The following is a 19,815-nucleotide window of genomic DNA, read 5'->3' on the forward strand; positions in this document are numbered from 1 at the left end:
TCGCGGCATGCTGCAACGACAAGGTGCTAGCGTAGCCACACCCTATCCCCTAGCTTAGCATTCTGAATTTTGTAAACTTTGTACTTAAAAGAGAACAGTTTAGTAAATCTGTGCTTCAAGTATTGCTTAAATATTCAAGAATAGTTGCAGTTATTCGGTAAATTCATGTAGCAGTGGATTGTATAAAGCTGAGTAAACATTTTTATCATTCTTTTACTAAAGTGAACTAATATTTAACATGTTCCAGTTCATTGTCCTCCCGGTTGGCCGTGCGGGCTACCGCACGGCTTTCCGGGCGGGAAGGAGCGCGTGGTCCCCGGTACGGATCCGCCCGGTGGATTTGTCTCGAGGTCCGGTGAACCGGCCAGTCTGTGGATGGTTTTTACGCGGTTTTCCATTTGCCTCGGCGAATGCGGGCTGGTTCCCCTTATTCCGCCTCAGTTATTTTATGTCGGCTATTGCTGCGCAAACAAGTTCTCCACGTACGCGTACACCACCATTACTCTACCACGCAAACATAGGGTTTACACTCATCGGGTGTGAGACGTTCCCTGGGGGTCCACCAGGGGCTGAACCGCACAATAACCCTGGGTTCGGTGTGGGGCGGCGGAGGGGTGAAGTGGACTGCGGTAGTTGTCGTGGGGTTGTGGACAGATGCGCCTGCGGCGGAGACGGAGCCTCTAAGTCGTTTCTAGGTCCCCGGTTAACATACAATACAATACAACGTTCCAGTTCCACTCCCCGATCGCCCAAAGCAACCAAGGAACCCACAGTTGCACCGGACGAGTGATGCTTCATCAGTTCATAATACTACATTTGTAATGTTTGTTTGTTGCGTAAAAGAGAAGAAACTGAAAGTAAAATTTATATTCCGTAAATTAAAGTTAAATCACACAGGAAGGCCTGTGTGCTATACTTTTATTTCCTGGAAGTATTATTCGTCGAGCATACACAGAAATACGTACATTAGTATATTGGACAACAACAATAGTCTTGTTTTTCTTTCATTTCCTTAGTAATATAACTGCATTTAGTAGCTGTACTGAAAAAATTTCACTTAAACGTTTCGTAGACGATATGGTCATTAGCGACGGAACACGTAAGAGGGTTAGGGAAGGAAATCGGTAGTGCCCTTTCAAAGAAAGCATCCTGGTTTTCACGCTGTGCGATATAGGGAAATAACAGAAAATCAAAATCGGGATGGCCAAATTGGGATTTGAACCGCCTTCCTCAAGAATATGAGTCAATTGCCTTACCACTACAACTCCTAGTTCTTTAGCCGTACCGATTGAAATGACTTAATAGAGGAGGCACCGAACTCACATAGGAGACGGGTTGTGATCAGATCTGGCCATCCAGGATTAGGTTTTTTGGGGTTTCTCTAAACTGACTAATGTTGATGTCAGAATGATTCCTTTGGAAAGACCACCACCGAAAGCATTCTGCACCGTTGTATTCCACCCGATTATGTCCTCATCGACAGAACGTTAAACCCTACTCCTTCTGTACTGGCTGAGCTCGTAAGACGACTATGTACACATATAAATCCACTTGAATATGCGTTGTCTATAGAGACCCACTATGGGCTGCATCCAGATCTCCGTCCTACGAGCGAAGCATTTCAAGCGCAATTATTCGTTCACCCACGTATATCCTACTATACAAAATTATGTATTAGAAATTTTTTGCTCCAGTAAGACCAACAGAGCGGACAGAAGGGATTCGTGAAAAAAAGCCTGTCGTCACAAGTTTGTTTAGGATGCGCGATGTCGTCACGGAAATCCACAACTGATTCTAGTGACACATGTTGCAAGAGAGGAGTTATGCACCACGCTGAGGTTTCCTATAAAAATGCCAAAAACGCAAATTCCAGCAAAGTCATTGTTAGAGAATATAGTGGTTAACCAACAGTCGTCCTTTCCACTGAACATTTATAATTGAAACAGAGGAAGGATGGGTGGTAGTAGCTCACGATTTAATCAAAAGTATCCGAACACTTACTGGTAAACATTAATATGGTGAGTGTCTGACCGCCTTTGTGACGGCTTGAACTCTGCTGAGGACACCTGAATGAGGTGTCTGAATGTCTGTGGAGGAAGAGCAGCCAATTCGTCCTTGAGAGCCGAAACCATAAAATGTAGTGATGTTGGACGATGGGGTCTGGAACGAAGTTGATGCTCTAACTCATCTCAAAGGTTCCATTGGATTAAGGTCGGAAACCTGGGCATGTCAGTCAACTACATGAAAGTTATTGACCACAAAGCCATTGCCTCGAAGATGCTACTTTATGACAGGGTGCATTGCCATGCTGATACAAATAACAATCGTCTCCGAACTGAGCCTCTACTGTTCGCAATACACAGTGCTGTAAGATGCGTTCCTATGCTTCCGCATTTAGTGTTTTATTAAGCACAATAAGTGGACCACACCCTAACAACGAGAGACACTCCCATACCGTAACACCACCTCCTCTTTACTTCACCGTTGACAGTACAAATGATGGCAAGTAACGTTCTCCAGCTGTTCGGCAAACCCAATCGCTTCCATTTAATTGCCACAGGATATAGCATGATTCATCACTCCAAATCATTAGTTTGAGATCAATCTACTGTCCAGTGGCCTTGCACCTTACACCGCCTAAGCATCACTTACAAGGGAACCTCCCCATCGCACTCCCCTCAGATTTAGTTATAAGTTGGCACAATGGATAGGCCTTGAAAAACTGAACACAGATCAATCGAGAAAACAGGAAGAAATTGTATGGAACTACGAAAAAAATAAGCAAAATATACAAACTGAGTAGTCAATGGGATAGGCAACATCAAGTAGAATCTGAGCTCAGGAATGCCGTGGTCCTGTGGTTAGCATGAGCAGCTGCGGAAGGAGAGGTCCTTGGTACAAGTCTTCCCTCGAGTGAAAAAATTGCCTTCTTTATTTACGCAAAGTTATGATCTGTCCGTTCGTTCATTGACGTCTCTGTTCACTGTAATAAGTTTAGTGTCTGTGTTTTTCGACCGCACCGCAAAACTGTGCGATTAGTAGACGAAATGGACGTCCCTCTCCAATGGGAATCGAAAACATATGATCGCAAGGTCATAGATCAACCGATTCCTCCACAGGAAAACACGTCTGATATATTCTATACGACACTGGTGACGGCATGTGCGTCACATGACAGGAATATGTTGTCGACCCACCTAACTTGTACACTTGGCGAATGGGTAAAAAGATTCTTCTACATTGCCCGATTTAGGTTTTCTTGTGGATGTGATAATCACTCCCAACAAAGTGATGAAACCATTAGTGTTTGTCACATAAACTGTTACAATTGAATGCAACAGTTTCACAGTCGAACAATTTTCCCTGTGCTCTGTCAAAACACGTTTTTAACGTTTTCAAATTTTTCCGTGTGTAGACCGTCAAATCGTGCATATGTCCAAGCAAATCTGAACATGTCCTAGAATTTTGGAGAGCGAAGTTGATTATGTGTGAGTGCCTGATCTTTGATAATTGTCTGAAAATAAAAAATTTAACTTCTCATTCGAGGTAAGACTTGACCTAAGACCCTCTCGTTCCGCAGCTGCTCACGCTAACAACGAGACCACGGCGCCCCTGAGCTCACACTCTCCTTCATGTTGCCTATCTTGCACATGGACTACTCAGTTTGTGTATTTTGATTATTTTTTTTTGTAGTTCCACACAAGTTCTTCCTGTTTTCTCGATTGATCTGTGTTCAGTTTTTCGAGGCCTATCCACTGTGCCAACTTAAACTAAATCTGACGGGGGTGCGATGGGAAGGTTCCCTTGTTAGCAGTGACTACAGAAATGTGTGATTTGCAAGGAGCTGTTCGACAACTGTGCCCCATTCTTTTTATCTTCCTAAGCACAGTCGTTGTGCTATCTGGACTGCTGGTAGCAACTTGGAACTAACGAATGTTTCCTTCCGTTGATTTCACTCAATTTTTGCACTGCCCTCAGCAAGGTCCATATCCTTCAGTACATGAGGTCAGTCTGATCTTGATTTAGCTGTGGTTGTCCCTTCGTGTTCCCACTTTACAGTCACATCAATAATAGGCGACTTGGGCAACTTTAAAAAGGTTGAAACATCATTGATGAATCTGTTACTCAGATGGCATCTAATCAGTAGTCCACATCCAAAATCATTGAGGTTTCTTGATAGACGCATCTTGGTGTTATTGCTTCACTACTGACGACATAAAACTCCTCGTCTCCTTTTATACTGGCGGGTCCGCCTCTCGTGACATCTAGTGCTTAATTCCGCATTACACAGTATCTGAGAGTGTATATTCTATTCACTTCGTCACTCATTGTAAACTGTTTGGTGAGCATAAATACAGCTGTAGAAATATAATATCGAAGATGTGCTGTCTGTCGTTCTCGTGCGGCTAATGTCCTAGTTCGTTAAATTCGTCGATATGAAACGTACATTACGTAACTACGTACATGACAAATATTGGTCAATAACAACATTGGCCGAAATGTGAATACTGCAAATTGTTTGAATTCAGTTCTATTGCAAAAGAAGAGAAGAAGGAGGTGGGAAGGGGGAGAGGGAGACGGAGTTAAGCGTCCTATCTAGATCAGTGTCATAATAGATTGGATGCAAAGCCCTTGAGAAAACGTAGACGGACGAACTGCCTCTTGTATTGTAGCAAAAACTATACAATTGTTCACTTGAGGCGACTTTGGGAAGCCATTGAAGTAAATCGGGCTAGCCTATCGGGGATTTAAACCCCACTTCTTACAATTATCATGCAAATGCTTTGAACACTGCACCACGTCGTTTAGTGAGACTGTTAGTCTGGTATCGTACGATGACGTAGAGTCAGCTAACTCCACAATAGATACAACAGTATAGACTGACTATATTAAGTCGTAATTTCACTTATAAACAACTAGATGACATCTGCAACAGCCGAAACACCACGCTAGGCCCTAAAACCAAATTCTTACGTACTGTATGCCACTAATCTGCAGCAAAATGCAAAGGGTACAGCAGACGGTGTGCTGAGATGACACCTGTTCCTTCACAAGCGCACATATCCTGCAGTACTGAGTTCAAGCGGCGATAGACCATCTCGCTGCCTGGGCGAGGCAATGGATGAGTAGGAGGAGGAGGAGGCGGGGGGGGGGGGGGAGGAGGAGTAGGAGGAGGAGGAGGAGATTAGTGTTTAACGTCCCTTCGACAATGAGGTCATTAGAGACGGAGCACAAGATCGAATTAGGGAAGGATGTCGAAGGAAAATGGGCCACGCCCTTTCACAGAAACCATCCCGGCTTTTGCCTGAAACTATTTACGGAAATCATGGAAAACCTAAAGCAGGATGACCGTACGCGGGTTTGAACCGTTGCCCTCCCGAATGCGAGGCCAGTGTGCGCCACCTCGCTCGGTAGACGTAGATTTAGAAATACTCAAACGTAAAAGTAGCTTCGGGGGTACCACAAGGGAATGTTATAATACAATTTATTTTCACAATATACAGGGTGAATCACATAGCGAAACGCGGTTTTCGGCAAATGTTAGAGCGTCGAGGGGGACATACTTTTTGTTTAATTAATGTTTTTAGCGATGGTATCAATGGAGATATTGAAGAAAGTACTTTAAAAAAATGGTCCCGTATAGTTTTCATAATAGCATTCGATCGTCCTTGAGAAGTGATATATAGCTTTTGTTACTGTTGACGTTGAAAACTGTCGTAAAAAAAAATCCAGAAATATCCTAAAAATTTGAGAGCACGGTGGCCGAAATAGGTATTAGCGGTGCAAACTCCACCAGGCAGAGCTCTCGTGCTACGTTATGTCAGAATGTCAACACATTAGCCTGTTTACTTTGTCTGTTTCAACATTCCTTGCCTGCAGGCATGAATACCAATGAGGAGAAATTGGATATACTACATTTACACGGCGAATGCAAAAGAAATGCCGTAGAAAGAGAACAGCAGTGCAGAGCCACCTATCCGGATCGCCATGTCCGACGCGCCAGTCATTTGCACGGATTATTAAGACGCTAGTGCAGACAGGCTGCTTGAACGTCAAAAAGAAGATAAGAAAGGGGACTACAACTGACAGAGAACACGAAGAAGCTGTTCTGGCTACGAGGCTAATGAATCCGCACACTGGTACGAGACATATTGCCAACGAATGTGGAATCAGTCAGACGAGTGTCATTCGTATCCTGCATCGACAGAGTTTCCATCCCTATCACCTATCACTACATCAGGCACTCGACGACCGTGATTTCGAACGTCGTACACAGTTTTGTTGGTTTGCCCTTCACCAACTGAGAGACGACCGTGCGTTTTTCCAACGTGTGCTATTTACCGATGAAGCAACGTTTACTGACCACACTAATGTAAATTTACATAACATGAACATCTGGGCAGCTGAAAATTCACACTGAATTTGTCAGGTGCAACATCAACGGCCGTGTAGCGTAAACGTATGGCGCGGCATCATAGGAAATTACGTTGTGGGACCTTACTTCACTTCAAGCGTCCTAAATTGACGTTCGCACGCACACTTTCTAACATTCTGCCGGTTCTTCTAGAAGAGGTACAAATGGATATTCGACAGTGTATGTGGCTGCAACACGACGGTTTTCCAGCTCCCTCGTCCCGTGTTGCAACCCAAATACTCAAGGAGAACTTTCCTGGACGTTGGATAGGACGAAATTATCTTGTCATATGATCTGAGAGGTCCCCAATTTGACTCTTCTTGATTTCTTTCCTTGGGGAGCGCTCAAAGATGCAGTCTACGACGGAGCCCCAACTACACCAGACGATATGTGTCGTTGAATCGCCAGTGCATGCTCTGCCATATCAGCCACTGTAACTACATCTGAGTATCGTTCTTTCGTACGGCAATAGAATATGTTCGTTTCAGTCCATGGTCAACAGTTTGAAACATGCTTACATAAAGGACAAATTAATTTCTTAAGACAAAATTTATGTTATGTGATTTGGGTGGTTGCCAAATCAACGTTAGTAAATTTTTTATTTCATTTACATGTGTACCACAATGCACTGCAATGTCAAATAAGTCGACAGCGTGTATTGCAGGTAGGTGGTAACACTGTCATTGTGCACTTAGGTTCAGCATGAAACAACGTTTCACTAAGAATAATATGTATTTTGCGGTGTACATGTGGTCACCACAGTGATTTTAATAAAATGTTTACTTCAACGAATGTATCGCATATGATGTAACTTAGAGAATTGAAGGTAGAGATAGTTGACCGACAGCATGTATTTTACTTCTAAGAAGCACACAGCCAAGTTCAGGAAAAGATAGATAAAATCTCCGTTCTAACATTTATATATTTAATACAGTAGTTGCTTTTTGCAGCGTATAAGACGTTTTTATTTTTGAAGAATGTACAGCTGATTTCTTTGTTTCAGCTCACGTAAATCTGGGACGCTACACAAATGTGAAATAGTTTTCCTAAGCGCTTTGTGATGCGCTAGGTTCTTGCCTATGTCGTATTTCCATAAACAACATCCGTAGGTGAACCTGAATCTAGGTAGTAAGTTGGTTCAAACGGAAATACAGCTTTATTCTCATAGCGCAGGCCTACCTTACGGTATACAACAACGCAGCCTGGTCCCCGACGCATGCTTGGCAGTGTTTGCACCACAAACGCTGTTTCCGGCCACCGTACTCTCTCACATTCTAGGGCATTTCTCGAATTTTTTACGACAGGTTTCAACGCCAACTTCAACGAACGCTATATCACAGTAATTGTTTTCTCAAAAGCTATTTAATGCAGTTACAAAAATTATACGGTTGCATGTCACAGAGATGCTGAAGGAACTGAAATGGCAGACTCTTGAAGACAGACGTAAACTTTCCCGAAAAAGTCTATTAATTAAGTTTCAAGAAACAAGTTCAAATGATTACTCTAGGAATATACTACTCGCGCAGGGATCGTGAGGATAAGATTAGAATAATTACTGCACGTACGGAGGTATTCAAACACTCTTCCTGCGCTCCATAGTGATGGAACAGAAAGAAACCCTAATAACTGGTACAATGGGACGTACCCTCAGCCATGCACCTCACGGTGATTTTCAGAGTGTAGATATAGATATAGATTTAAAGAAATGTACTTACTTTAATATCTCAGTTGATACCAGCGCTACAAACATTTACCGAACAAAACCATACGTGCACCTGGAGGCTCTAACATTTACCAAAAACCGCGTTTCGATATGTGTAAACGTTCAGGAAATAAAAGTGGTGTTACGTCTTACTTAACTCATACTGTATATAATTTTTTTTAAGTTATTATCTTTCGGAAGGTACCATTCAGCCATCCAAACACAGGACATGTTATATTATAATTAGTTTTGACAATTCATAGTGACATTATTTTACGTCGTATCCAGGCAAAATATAAAATAGGACTAACAAAGGACTGATCCGACATAAAACAAGTTTTACAATCAGAGCATCCTAAAACGAGTAACAAGTCGAAAATGGAACACAGAATAAATAGTTTTAGTATACTACAAAAATCCTACTGCTATCACAAGAAGAAATAACAAATCTCCGTTGGTAGACGTTTAGGATATTCCAAATTGAGTCCAAATGAATGAATATTTATCAAAATTATGAATAAAATATTTTTTGTATGTCCTGTAAGAATTGTTTCAAAAGCTACGGCTATAGGTCGATAATTACCATATTTAGAGGCTGAGCGTTCCATAGCCTGCAGAGTAATACGATAGGATGTAGTCAGTCAAATGCGCTTTGGTCTTCCACTGGCATTCTAACACCCAAACCTTCAGGAGTCAGACACTCAGATCGGTAGCAAAAGTTGTGTGTCGATAGAGTATCAACCAAAACACCGATTTAGTTCGTGCTGTGTGCTGTCGTCCAGTAGAACATGTGTAAATGGTAATTGAAAGTAACACCAGAACCACGGAGTACAAGAAAAGCGTATTTGTGAGCTCGGAATGTTAAGGTCTCTGGTATGTGAGCTGGTAGAGCGTTCGATCGTCGTGCTAGTGGTCCCGAGTTCGAAGACCTGTATTGGTGTCGTTTTTTTTTCTATTTTTACAGTTTACGCGTGAAATTGTTGGGAGAACATTTTTCTGACATGTAAAAGGACGTTTCAGAGTTTGTAGCACTATTCTTTTGGAAGTCTGTTTTCGTTTCGTTAGTTGAAAGTTAGAGTACATTTGTACAGATAGGTGTGGTGTTATACAAGTGTATGCTATAGGTTTGCTGCTTTCAACTAACGAAGTGAAAACTGATTACCAAAAGAACAGTGCTACAAACTGTGAAACGTTCTTTTACATGTCAGGAACATGTTCTCCCATATAACAATTTCAAGCGTAAACTGTTAAGAACAAGTCATCAACTCTGAGCTTCGAACTCTTTTTTTGTTGTTGTTGATCTCATTTTGTTCGTTATTGTTTGTTGCATTTGTTCGGGACGGACGTCCCATGACACCTGTTCAGATTCATCGTTGATCCGTCCCCTCGGTTTTTTTTTTTTTTTTTTTTTATTACAGAGAGCAACTGAGCCTCCAACCGAACACGCTTCGCTACCGTGCCTGTAACTCGGGACTGTCAGCACGACAATCCAACGCGCTACCAGCTCACATACCAGAGACCTTCACATTCACACCTCACAGGTACGCTTTTCCTATACTCCGTAGGATGACAGCACACAGCACGAACTAAATGGGTGTTTTGGTTGATACTCTGTTGACATACAACGTTTGGTATCGACCTGAGAGTCTGACGTTTGGTGGTTTGGGTGTAAGTATCAGGAGCACTAGTGTAGCAGCATAGGGAGCTATATCTTGATATTGGCACCGTTGACAAACACTTACAGTAGCTTATACGTTGCTTCATCATTGAATTCTAACGAGATTTGGAGGCTACTTCGGAACTGATCACCAAGAGCGCGAAGATAACTTGCAAGAACTTTCGTGTGATACGTGTTCTGAGGATACTGTAGAAATGCAGGGTGACAATTACTGAATATGAAAAAAGAAATAAATTCTGGATGACCCCCTTAAGTGTCGGAACATCGATGCTATCGATGACCTCCTGAATGGCTGGTTTCAGTTGAGCACTGCTTTTGAGGTTATTACTGTGCACTGTCTTTAACACAGCCCCACAGAAAGGAGTCGCATGTGTTCAGATCCGGAAAATATGGCTGCCAACTGAGGCCCATGTCAGTTGCCTCTGGGTATCCCCAAAGTGCTCCTCCAGGACAGCAGTGCTCCTGCTTCGATGGGGTCGAGTTCCGTCTTGCGTGAACCACATCCTATCAAAATCAAGGTCACTTTGGATAATGGGGATGAAATCATCTTCCAAAAACCTTCACGTACCGTCCGTTAGGTGCTATCAAGGAATATCGCATCGATTATATCGTGGATGGACATTGCGCATCACACCGTCACCCGTTGAGTGTGAAGAGACTTCTAAATCGCGAAATGCGGATTATTAGTCCCCCAAATGCGCCAATTTTGCTTATTGACGACCCCATCCAAGTGAAAGTGAGCTTCGTAGCTAAACCAAACAATCAAAGTTCTGTTCATTAATTCTGTGGACAACCGTATTTCCGTGGCCCTGGGGCTTAATGGTTGATAGGTTTGAATTTTGTATGGGAAGAGCTGCAGGACTTCAACAACAATTTGTAGCAGCGTCTCCCAGTTGATTCTCACCTGTTGTGCAGCGCGTCTGATCAATGTCCTGGAGCTGTTTTGAAACATAGCGCGTGTCTTTTAGAGGTTTTCAGGTGTTTTCGCCCTTTTTGGACGACCGATATTACCAACACTTTTATCACGAATTCCACCGTTCTCTCAAACTTGCAAATCAAATTCTTGATTGTTAGCACACTTGAACTGGTTGTCTTTAGTTTGAACTCTATCCAAACTTCCTTTGAGCGGCAGATGGGTTGCTAGTGCTCGCATAGTAGGCTTTCACAAGAGCAATACGCTCAGGCACGCTGTACCGTGACATTGTCATGTGCAAAATGGTTCAAATGGCTCTGAGCACTTCGGAGGTCATCACTCACCTAGAACTTAGAACTAATTAAACCTACCTAACCTAAGGAGATCACTCACATCCATGCTGGAGGCAGGATTCGAAACTGCGACAGGAGCGGTCGCTCGGCTTTCATGTGCGAATGATCGGCAACAACAAGGCACGTGCGGTTGCACAAACTAATTCCCATCACACCCCGCGGCCAAGTGTGCAGGTTGAACGTCCTATCGCAAACCTTTCAGAAGTTATAACGACTTTATTTCATATACTTCAATAATTGTCACTCTGTATATTATTTTGATATTCTTCCTATCCTCAAACGTATAGAGGGTTGGCGTTAAGGTTGAGCCGATAGAGGTGTTGGTTGAATTTCCAATAATTAAATTTCAGCCGTGCATTAATTGTCGTGAAGCTCCTTGATATTAGTGCCTTATCATAACATGGTACTCTTGGGATCGTAGAATGAACTAGTGCGTAGTGACTGCCTTTGATTTTAGATGTCCACGACCATTCTTCCTGCCGGTCTGAGGACAACCGCCGGCCGCGGTGGCCGAGCGGTTCTAGGCGCTCCAGTGCGGAACTACGCTGCTGACACGGTCGCAGGTTCGAATCCTGCCTCGGGCATGGATGTGTGTGATGTCCTTAGGTTTAAGTAGTTCTAAGTCTAGGGGACTGATGACCTCAGATGTTGAGTCCCCTAGTGCTCAGAGCCATTTGAACCATTTGAGGACAACCGCTTTCTGAGCATGGGTATCATATCTGTGAGAGGGAGTTTATCATATTTAATAGCTGCATGCAGAGACACCTGCTTTGCTAGGGCAACTGCTTGCTCATTGCCAGGTATCCTAGAATGGCCTTTCATCCACACCATCATGATGTTGCAACAGTTCCTCTGCACTCGAAACACAATCGAGAATTTCTGCAACTATGTGGTTGGTACAACTATGATGATGGTTTGTAATCAGTTGTATGCTTGAGATACTATCAGACAGGATGACTATTACGTCTGATGTGGACGTCTGTGTGAACAATAGGGCTTCCAAAATGGCGATCAGCAAATATGTCAGTAATAGTGGAGTGTGGATCCAGCTTCAACAGGGCTTGTTGTTTGCTATGTGGTACCCAATAAGCACTTCCACAGTCTTTGCTAGACTTGGACCCATCTGTACATACGACGCACGCATCATGATAATGAGACAGGAATTCCACTGCCGTTGCTTTAGTTGGGTCCTGGTTTCGACATGTTAAATTGGTCCTGACGTCAATCTGCAGAGTCACCGTTTGGTATGGGCAGTTGTGGTACCTGTCTTATTACAATGATTCCATGCAACCGACCGACTTCATTACCATGACTTATTTCAGAGTAAAACGATCCTAACCAACAGGGACAGGAGATGAGCGGCAAGCCCTGTCAGTAACTCGGATCTAAACCTCACAATATTTCTGTTTTCAAGGAATGCAAGTCAGTCTTACACAGTTTTCGAGTGAACATTGGAAACTGAACAGTATGGAACCGGTATTTAGAGTCAGGTACTTAGCAAAAGGCAATTGATCACAGAGGCATATGAAGCTTCACAGCTTCAATGGTCCAAACAGCAGAGAAATCGGACAGTAACTGGTTGGTGTGTGATCCGACGATTCGCGATTTCGTCTCTTTTCAAATGATTAAAGACGATGCGTGCGCCTGCGGTCCAAAGAGGCGTTTAATCCGCAGGTTGTGTAAGGTTTCGTGATGTTTCGGGTGTGTTATTCGTATCATGACAGAGATCCACTCATGTAGGTTACCGTCGTAACACACCGGGACGTTTATTTCAACATTCTATGTGACCAAGTGTTGTCTTTTCTTCTACATCTGCATGATGAACATGCTGTGAGCATTCTTGCCGTCCAAGAAGCGGCAGCAGTGTTCGCAGGACTCCTCAATTACGTTCCTCGTTCGAGGAACACTCAAGAATATCGTGCTTCGACTGGCCCTCTAAATGACCCGATCTTAACCCCACAGAACATGTTAAGGACTCTTTTGACAGTGGGTGAAACGTAGCCACAAGCATAACCTCAGTTTAGAAGGTCTATGCCGTCTAATCATCAGTGAGTGGATTCAGTTGGAAATATTATACCTGAAATATCTGTGGACCCTCTTCCTTTCCTAATTGATAAGGCCATTATCAAGGTGCGAGGTGGTGTTAAACGGTATTAGCCTTACGACACTTTGGGAGTGAAAATATTTTATCTATTGTGCACATCGCGTTATTAGTATGTAACATGTAGCAATAATTATTACCCTCACTTGTATGGGTTTATATGACTTAGTCTAGATATCACGAGATCAATCTGTAACGAGAACAAATTAAAAAAACTCTTCTCAGATCTCTGAATACAACAGTTTGTGCAATGTTACAGGTAGTGGGTAGACCTCATTCATTTCTGTAAGACATCTGTGTGATCACAAGACATTCAAAAGCAAACCAAGAACTTAAGTGACCATCGTATTTCACGTACCGTGACAGTTAAATGCAGTTTGGCGTGACATGGATTCGACAAGTCCATAGTAGGTACCTGGAGATATGTGGCACCAGATGTCTAAACATACACAATTTCTGTAAATCACGTGGTCGTCGTATGCGTGCACGGGGCTGCCGCCCGATAGTCTCCCAGGTGTGTTCAATTGGGTTCAAATCTATCGAATTTTGTGGCCATGCTCTTCAAACGGCTGCAGCACCTTTCTCGACTTGTGACATGGTCTGTTATCCTACTGGAAGATGTCACTGCCAATGGGGAAGACATGCAGGTGGTCCGCAGTATTGTTCATGTAGTCCACGGCTGTCTTGGTGTCTTCGATTACTACCACAGATCCTATGGAATCCCACGTGGATGTCCCCCATAACATAAACTGCCTTCGAAAGCTTGTGTCCATGATGCGCTGCAGGTATGGAGCACCGCTCACCTGGAAAATGGCGTATTTGGGCACGACCATCGGCCTGGTGTAACCATGTTCAATAATGCTCTCTGAATGTTGTGCTCCTAAATACATGTATCTGAAACAGATTTGTACTCTGTTATCACATATGCCACAGATCACCGGCCATTCTTTACTGGGCGTGCAAGCATACTACTTCGACCTTCCCAGATGAGAGTCAATGATCAACAACATCTTGATGATTACTTGTGATTTTACCGATCTTCAGCCACTTTACACAGACTCTAACGATACAAGTAAGCGCGTACCAGATTCACCGTTTCCGGAATGCTCGTTCCCAGGCCTCAAGGCCATAACAATCTTCTCTTTGCCACAGTCGGTTATTTGCAATCCGCATCTTACGCCGGGCAGTGGTCATAACATTTTGGCTCATCGGTGTATGTAAGAGGAATAAATCTACTATTAAATGTAGTAAGGTATATACGCAGGGGAGTATGGGATAGAACCATCTTATAGACGAGAAAATAAAGAGTTTACTAGTAAGATGAACTGGAAGACGTGCATGTCATTCGCTGTGGAGTACTGAAGTTTAGCATTCAGCTGTTGGATTTGCTCGTCGCGTCTTTAAGAAAATTGAAAATTTGTGGTAAGGTCTTACGGGACTGCTGAGGTCATCGGTCCCTAAGCTTACACACTACTTAATCTAACTTAAACTAACTTACGCTAAGGACAACACACACACACACACACACACACACACACACACACACACACACACACACACACACACACACACACACACACACACACACATGCCCGATGGAGGACGCGAACCTCCGACGGGGGGAACCGCGCGGACCGTGACAAGACGCCTTGACCACGCGGCTACCCCGAGCGGCTGCGAGGACACATGATTGTGACAGGATAGCGTAAATATAAGATTTACAGTAACTAATTGGACGGCAAACTTGTGTTACAACCCAGAAAACAAATTTAGTGTTCAGAAGGACACAACGATGTTAGCCTAGGACAGTGTTCTGACAAGGGGATGTCATGATTTTCGCATCTTGGATTTACTAAAAACTTTGTACACTTTTAATAGTCCAGTAGGACAAAATTATCTACAAGTAGTAAGGCATACTACTTAAGTGACTTCAAGAAAATCGCAAGAGAAGTTTTAAGCACTGATCACGAGCTGGCAGCGGTCATGCGGTCGGCGTTCAAGCTCCTTAAGCAGTGGATCGCTGGATCGAGTAACGCTCATCTTGTTTTTCTTTTAGTTTATATTTGTTTCAACACTAATCATATTACTTGGTACACATTACATTTGAAAGATAATATAATGATGACACGTTGATATCCCTGAACTTTTATTGAATTTTCAGTGATATTTGCCTGTTTACTAATTTTTATTACTGCAACAAAAATTATGCCACTTTTATTTGTCTAGCCAAGTTAAAAACTTTATCAAGTGCCTTCAGATTTGTTCATATTTGATTGACAACGAACGAGAAATTGTTTCTCGTGAAGATGTTATTAAAATACTTTCGATGGCACACCGCCAATTTTAGCCATCGACAGTTACGACACTATTGCGTTACGCGTGGTTTGCATCCAAATTATTGGAAGAAAGAGAAAATGTTCAAAATGTCAACCATATTTGTTTTTCCTTAGAAACTCTGAAGATTCCTTGTGCATGCTGAAAACTGCATTCATTCGATGTAGTAAATGCCGTTTTAATTTGTGTCTGTACGTATAATGTGGAAAGCAGATCCGGCAATTAATCATACATTACCATCATATTCTGGCATATTGTAACTCACTATATTAGTGAATGAAGCTATTTACAGCATTATTTATCGATGTTTGACTTGGGATTTCAAAGTGTATACCTCGTCCTTGAAACCTGTGTCTGCAGATCGAAAAGTCCTGATCCAAAGCATTTCTCGGTACCATACCCGATTGTAGTTATTAGGGATCTCGGCAGTCACGGTAGGAATACATTTTCAGGAAAAAAATTGTGTTTGGTCGTTTACTTGTTCTATAATCATGAGTACAGTACTTGATAAAAATTAGCAGACAACCAAATAACATTGGAAATTCCATAAAAGTTCAGGCAAGTGGGTGTGTCTTTTCATCACATTACGTTTCAGATGTAATATGTACGAATTAATATGACTAGTGTTGAAAGAAATGTAAATTAAAAACAAAAGAAAAGAAAACATGAACAGGACTCGATCCAGCGAGCCACCGATTGCAGTGTTTGAACGGTAACCACATGACCGCCGCCAACTCGTGCACAGGATCGCAGCGGATTGGTACATAGATGACGCGTAAAGCTTCTCTTGGGATTTTCTCGAAATCATCTAAGCTATATGCCTTGCCGCTTGCACATTATGGTGTCCTAATGGACTACTAAAAATGTACAAAGTTCGAAGAAAACTATGATCCAAACTTCGTGGTCTCCCCTTGTAAGACAGATAATAACTACTCTGTTTCTACATGTACTCCGCAGGCCTCTATGAGGTGCTTACTATTGAGTACATACGATGCTAAATTTATTGATGGCAGATACAGTCCACACATTTAAAAGCAAACTAACTGCGAAAGGTATTTCAGGAATGGGGAAGGCATTGCCAACACATATTACCAATAGTAAAACCTATGAATAACGTTTATTAGTAATAGAAGAATCTATGAACAACATTACTACTGTATGTGAATACAGAAAAGTAGCAAAAGTCGTTTATGATTCTGCACTTTCATCTACTGCACATTACAGATAGTGACATTTCCAACAATCCCAGTGAATTCACGTCTCGTCAAATGTTTACGGTTGCACTAGAAGGAACAATTTGTACTAATACTGTGGTACTTTTGCATCAGGATAAAAAAGGTTGCGGCTCTGTTTTTGTATTTCTATCTTTGGCTGATAATGGAATTTTTGGTTGCAAATTGATCTAAAGCTTTTAATCTTCCGTTATTATTATCCTAGTATTGTCTTTAACTTCCTTAGAAGATTGCTTTCATTGTTCTTTACCACTGTAAACAGTAAATATGCTACTCCATGAAAAGCCGCTTAGAACTGTTGTTCGAGTAACTTTTATGGTGCTTAGAAACAGTTTTAACAGTTCTGGCTTAAACTGAAAAAAAATGGATTCGTTTTTTATTTGAATTTCTAAAAAATTAAAAGAACTAAGATAAGAGTTGAACATACCGTCGAGATGTATGTTAAGGAAATCGGACATGATTCATTGAAGGCACCGCCCCGGCTCTAATCTCAAACGATTTTGCGAAATAAAGGGAAAACTAAATCTGAATGGCAGGACAAGAAGTTGATCCTCCGTCGTCCGGAAACGAGTTCAGCGCCTTAGCACTCTGCCACCTCGCTCGGTGAAATACCATTGCTAATTTTATGTTACAAAAGACATGGGTATCTATGATTTCCGCCTAGAAAATCACATTTCTAAGAATGGCTAAAAACAGTTTATTTATGCTTCTTATGATATAATAGCAAATAGCAATAGATTTCTTACCGAGTGCATTCCCTTTTCCGAATTCGAAGGTATTACCAAGCAACGGCCAGCCTTTAGGTCCTGGAATATGTGCAAGCCTAGATGCCAACTGTTTCTGCGCTTTCACCAATTTCCAAACCTGCTGGATCACCAGAACGACGACAAGCGTTGCTAGAATGTTCACCACGATATCCATCCTGCGAACAGAGTTTATTAGCAGTGACAAATTTAGTCAACGAAGTTTCGAAACTTGCAAGAAAAAGAGTAAAGATCGATTGCCGTTTAATTCAAACTGAAAAACTAAATTCGAGTTATAGGCAAACAGAATACACTTGCACTGAAAAATTCCCAGACGCTTAAGAGAGACAAAACAATATGCTAACAGCAAATAATACAGAGAAATTTTAAAATTTTTCGTTTAACTTTTCATACAGGCTTACGCTGAAATGGGGCACTCATATTGATATAGTCATACGCTTATCAGTAGAAAGATTCCGCCTTGTATTTGAAGAAGTCTCTTCATACCGTTTGCAGCAGAGACATGGCTTGAGTTAAGCGTTCTTTCCAGATCTATGAATCCTGGTAGGTATTTTTTCTGCCATATGGGAGGTGTACAAAGTAAGTAGTGACAAACGTTCTCCGTGCGTTGACCCACATTTGATGCAGCGCTCTTCCCGCGACAGTGTTCACCTCGTATTGATCGCTGATGGGACCACAATAAGATTACGGTGCGGCCTTTTACCTCAACGGAACTAATTCAGTATTCACGAAGTTAGGCAAAACACTGTACTGTTCCATTTGAACCTCCATCAGAGTGATGCCTTCTACATCGACCAATACTCGTTTTTTGGAAACAGCAGAAATGCCTCTCCATATACGGCGGCAGGTCATGGAGGATAAATTAATATTGCAGCAAATAAAATCTTTGGAGCTCTCAGTTGATCATAAATTAACTGTCGTACAGAACTTCTTCGAACCAGTTATTACTTACCTATCGGAACAAAAAATGCGCTACTGGAAATTAACCGCTACTTCTACATCTAAATCTACATCTACATCCATACTCCGCAACCCACCTGACGGTGTGTGGCGGAGGGTACCCTGAGTACCTCTATCAGTTCTCCCTTCTATTCCAGTCTCGTATTGTACGTGGAAAGAAGGATTGTCGGTATGCTTCTGTGTGGGCTCTAATCTCTCTGATTTTATCCACATGGTCTCTTCGCGAGATATACGTAGGAGGGAGCAATATACTGCTTGACTCTTCGGTGAAGGTATGTTCTCGGAGCTTTAACAAAATCACGTACCGAGCTACTGAGCGTCTCTCCTGCAGAGTCTTCCACTGGAGTTTATCTATCATCTCCGTAACGATTTCGCGATTACTAAATGATCCTGTAACGAAGCGCGCTGCTCTCCGTTGGATCTTCTCTATCTCTTTTATCAACCCTATCTGGCGCGGATCCCACACTGCTGAGCAGCACTCAAGCAATGGGCGAACAAGCGTACTGTAACCTTCTTCCTTTGTTGTCGGATTGCATTTCCCTAGGATTCTTCCAATGAATCTCAGTCTGGCATCTGCTTTACCGGCGATCAACTTTATATGATCATTCCATTTTAAATCACTCCTAATGCGTACTCCCAGATAATTTATGGAATTAACTGCTTCCAGTTGCTGACCTGCTATTTTGTAGTTAAATGATAAGGGACCTATCTTTCTATGTATTCGCATCACATTACACTTGTCTACATTGAGATTCAATTGCCATTCAGTGCACCATGCGTCAATTTGCTGCAGATCCTCCTGCATTTCAGTACAATTTTCCATTGTTGCAACCTCTCGATACACCACAGCATCATCTGCAAAAAGCCTCAGTGAACTTCCGATGTCGTCCACCAGGTCATTTATGCATATTGTGAATAGCAACGGTCCTATGACACTCCCCTGCGGCACACCTGAAATCACTCTTACTTCGGAAGACTTCTCTCCATTGAGAATAACATGCTGCGTTCTGTTATCTAGGAACTCCTCAATCCAATCACACAATGGATCTGATAGTCCGTATGCTCTTACTTTGTTCATTAAACGACTATGGGGAACTGTGTCAAACGCCTAGCGGAAGTCAAGAAACACGGCATCTACCTGTGAATCCGTGTCTGAGGCCCTCTGAGTCTCGTGGACAAATAGCGCGAGCTGGGTTTCACACGACAGTCTTTTTCGAAACCCATGCTGATTCCTACAGAGTAGATTTCTAGTCTCCAGAAAAGACATTATACTCGAACATAATAAGTGTTCCAAAATTCTACAACTAATCGACGTTAGAGATATAGGTCTATAGTTCTGCACATCTGTTCGACGTCCCTTCTT

At 42.4% G+C, this 19,815-nt stretch overlaps 1 protein-coding gene across 1 annotated transcript in view; it reads right to left on the minus strand.

The window, feature by feature from the left end:
* The window catches only part of LOC126298354 (cytochrome P450 4C1-like), a 253,886-nt gene that overhangs the window by 90,703 nt on the left and 143,368 nt on the right, over positions 1-19,815 (minus strand). Inside the window, exon 3 of the mRNA XM_049989649.1 lies at positions 17,475-17,650. Within this exon, the coding sequence (XP_049845606.1) occupies positions 17,475-17,649 (175 nt within the window). The 5' untranslated portion in view covers position 17,650. The remainder of the gene's footprint in view (positions 1-17,474; positions 17,651-19,815) is intronic.

This window comes from Schistocerca gregaria, chromosome X (assembly GCF_023897955.1).
Source record: "Schistocerca gregaria isolate iqSchGreg1 chromosome X, iqSchGreg1.2, whole genome shotgun sequence".
Classification (NCBI taxonomy): Eukaryota; Metazoa; Arthropoda; class Insecta; order Orthoptera; family Acrididae; genus Schistocerca; species Schistocerca gregaria.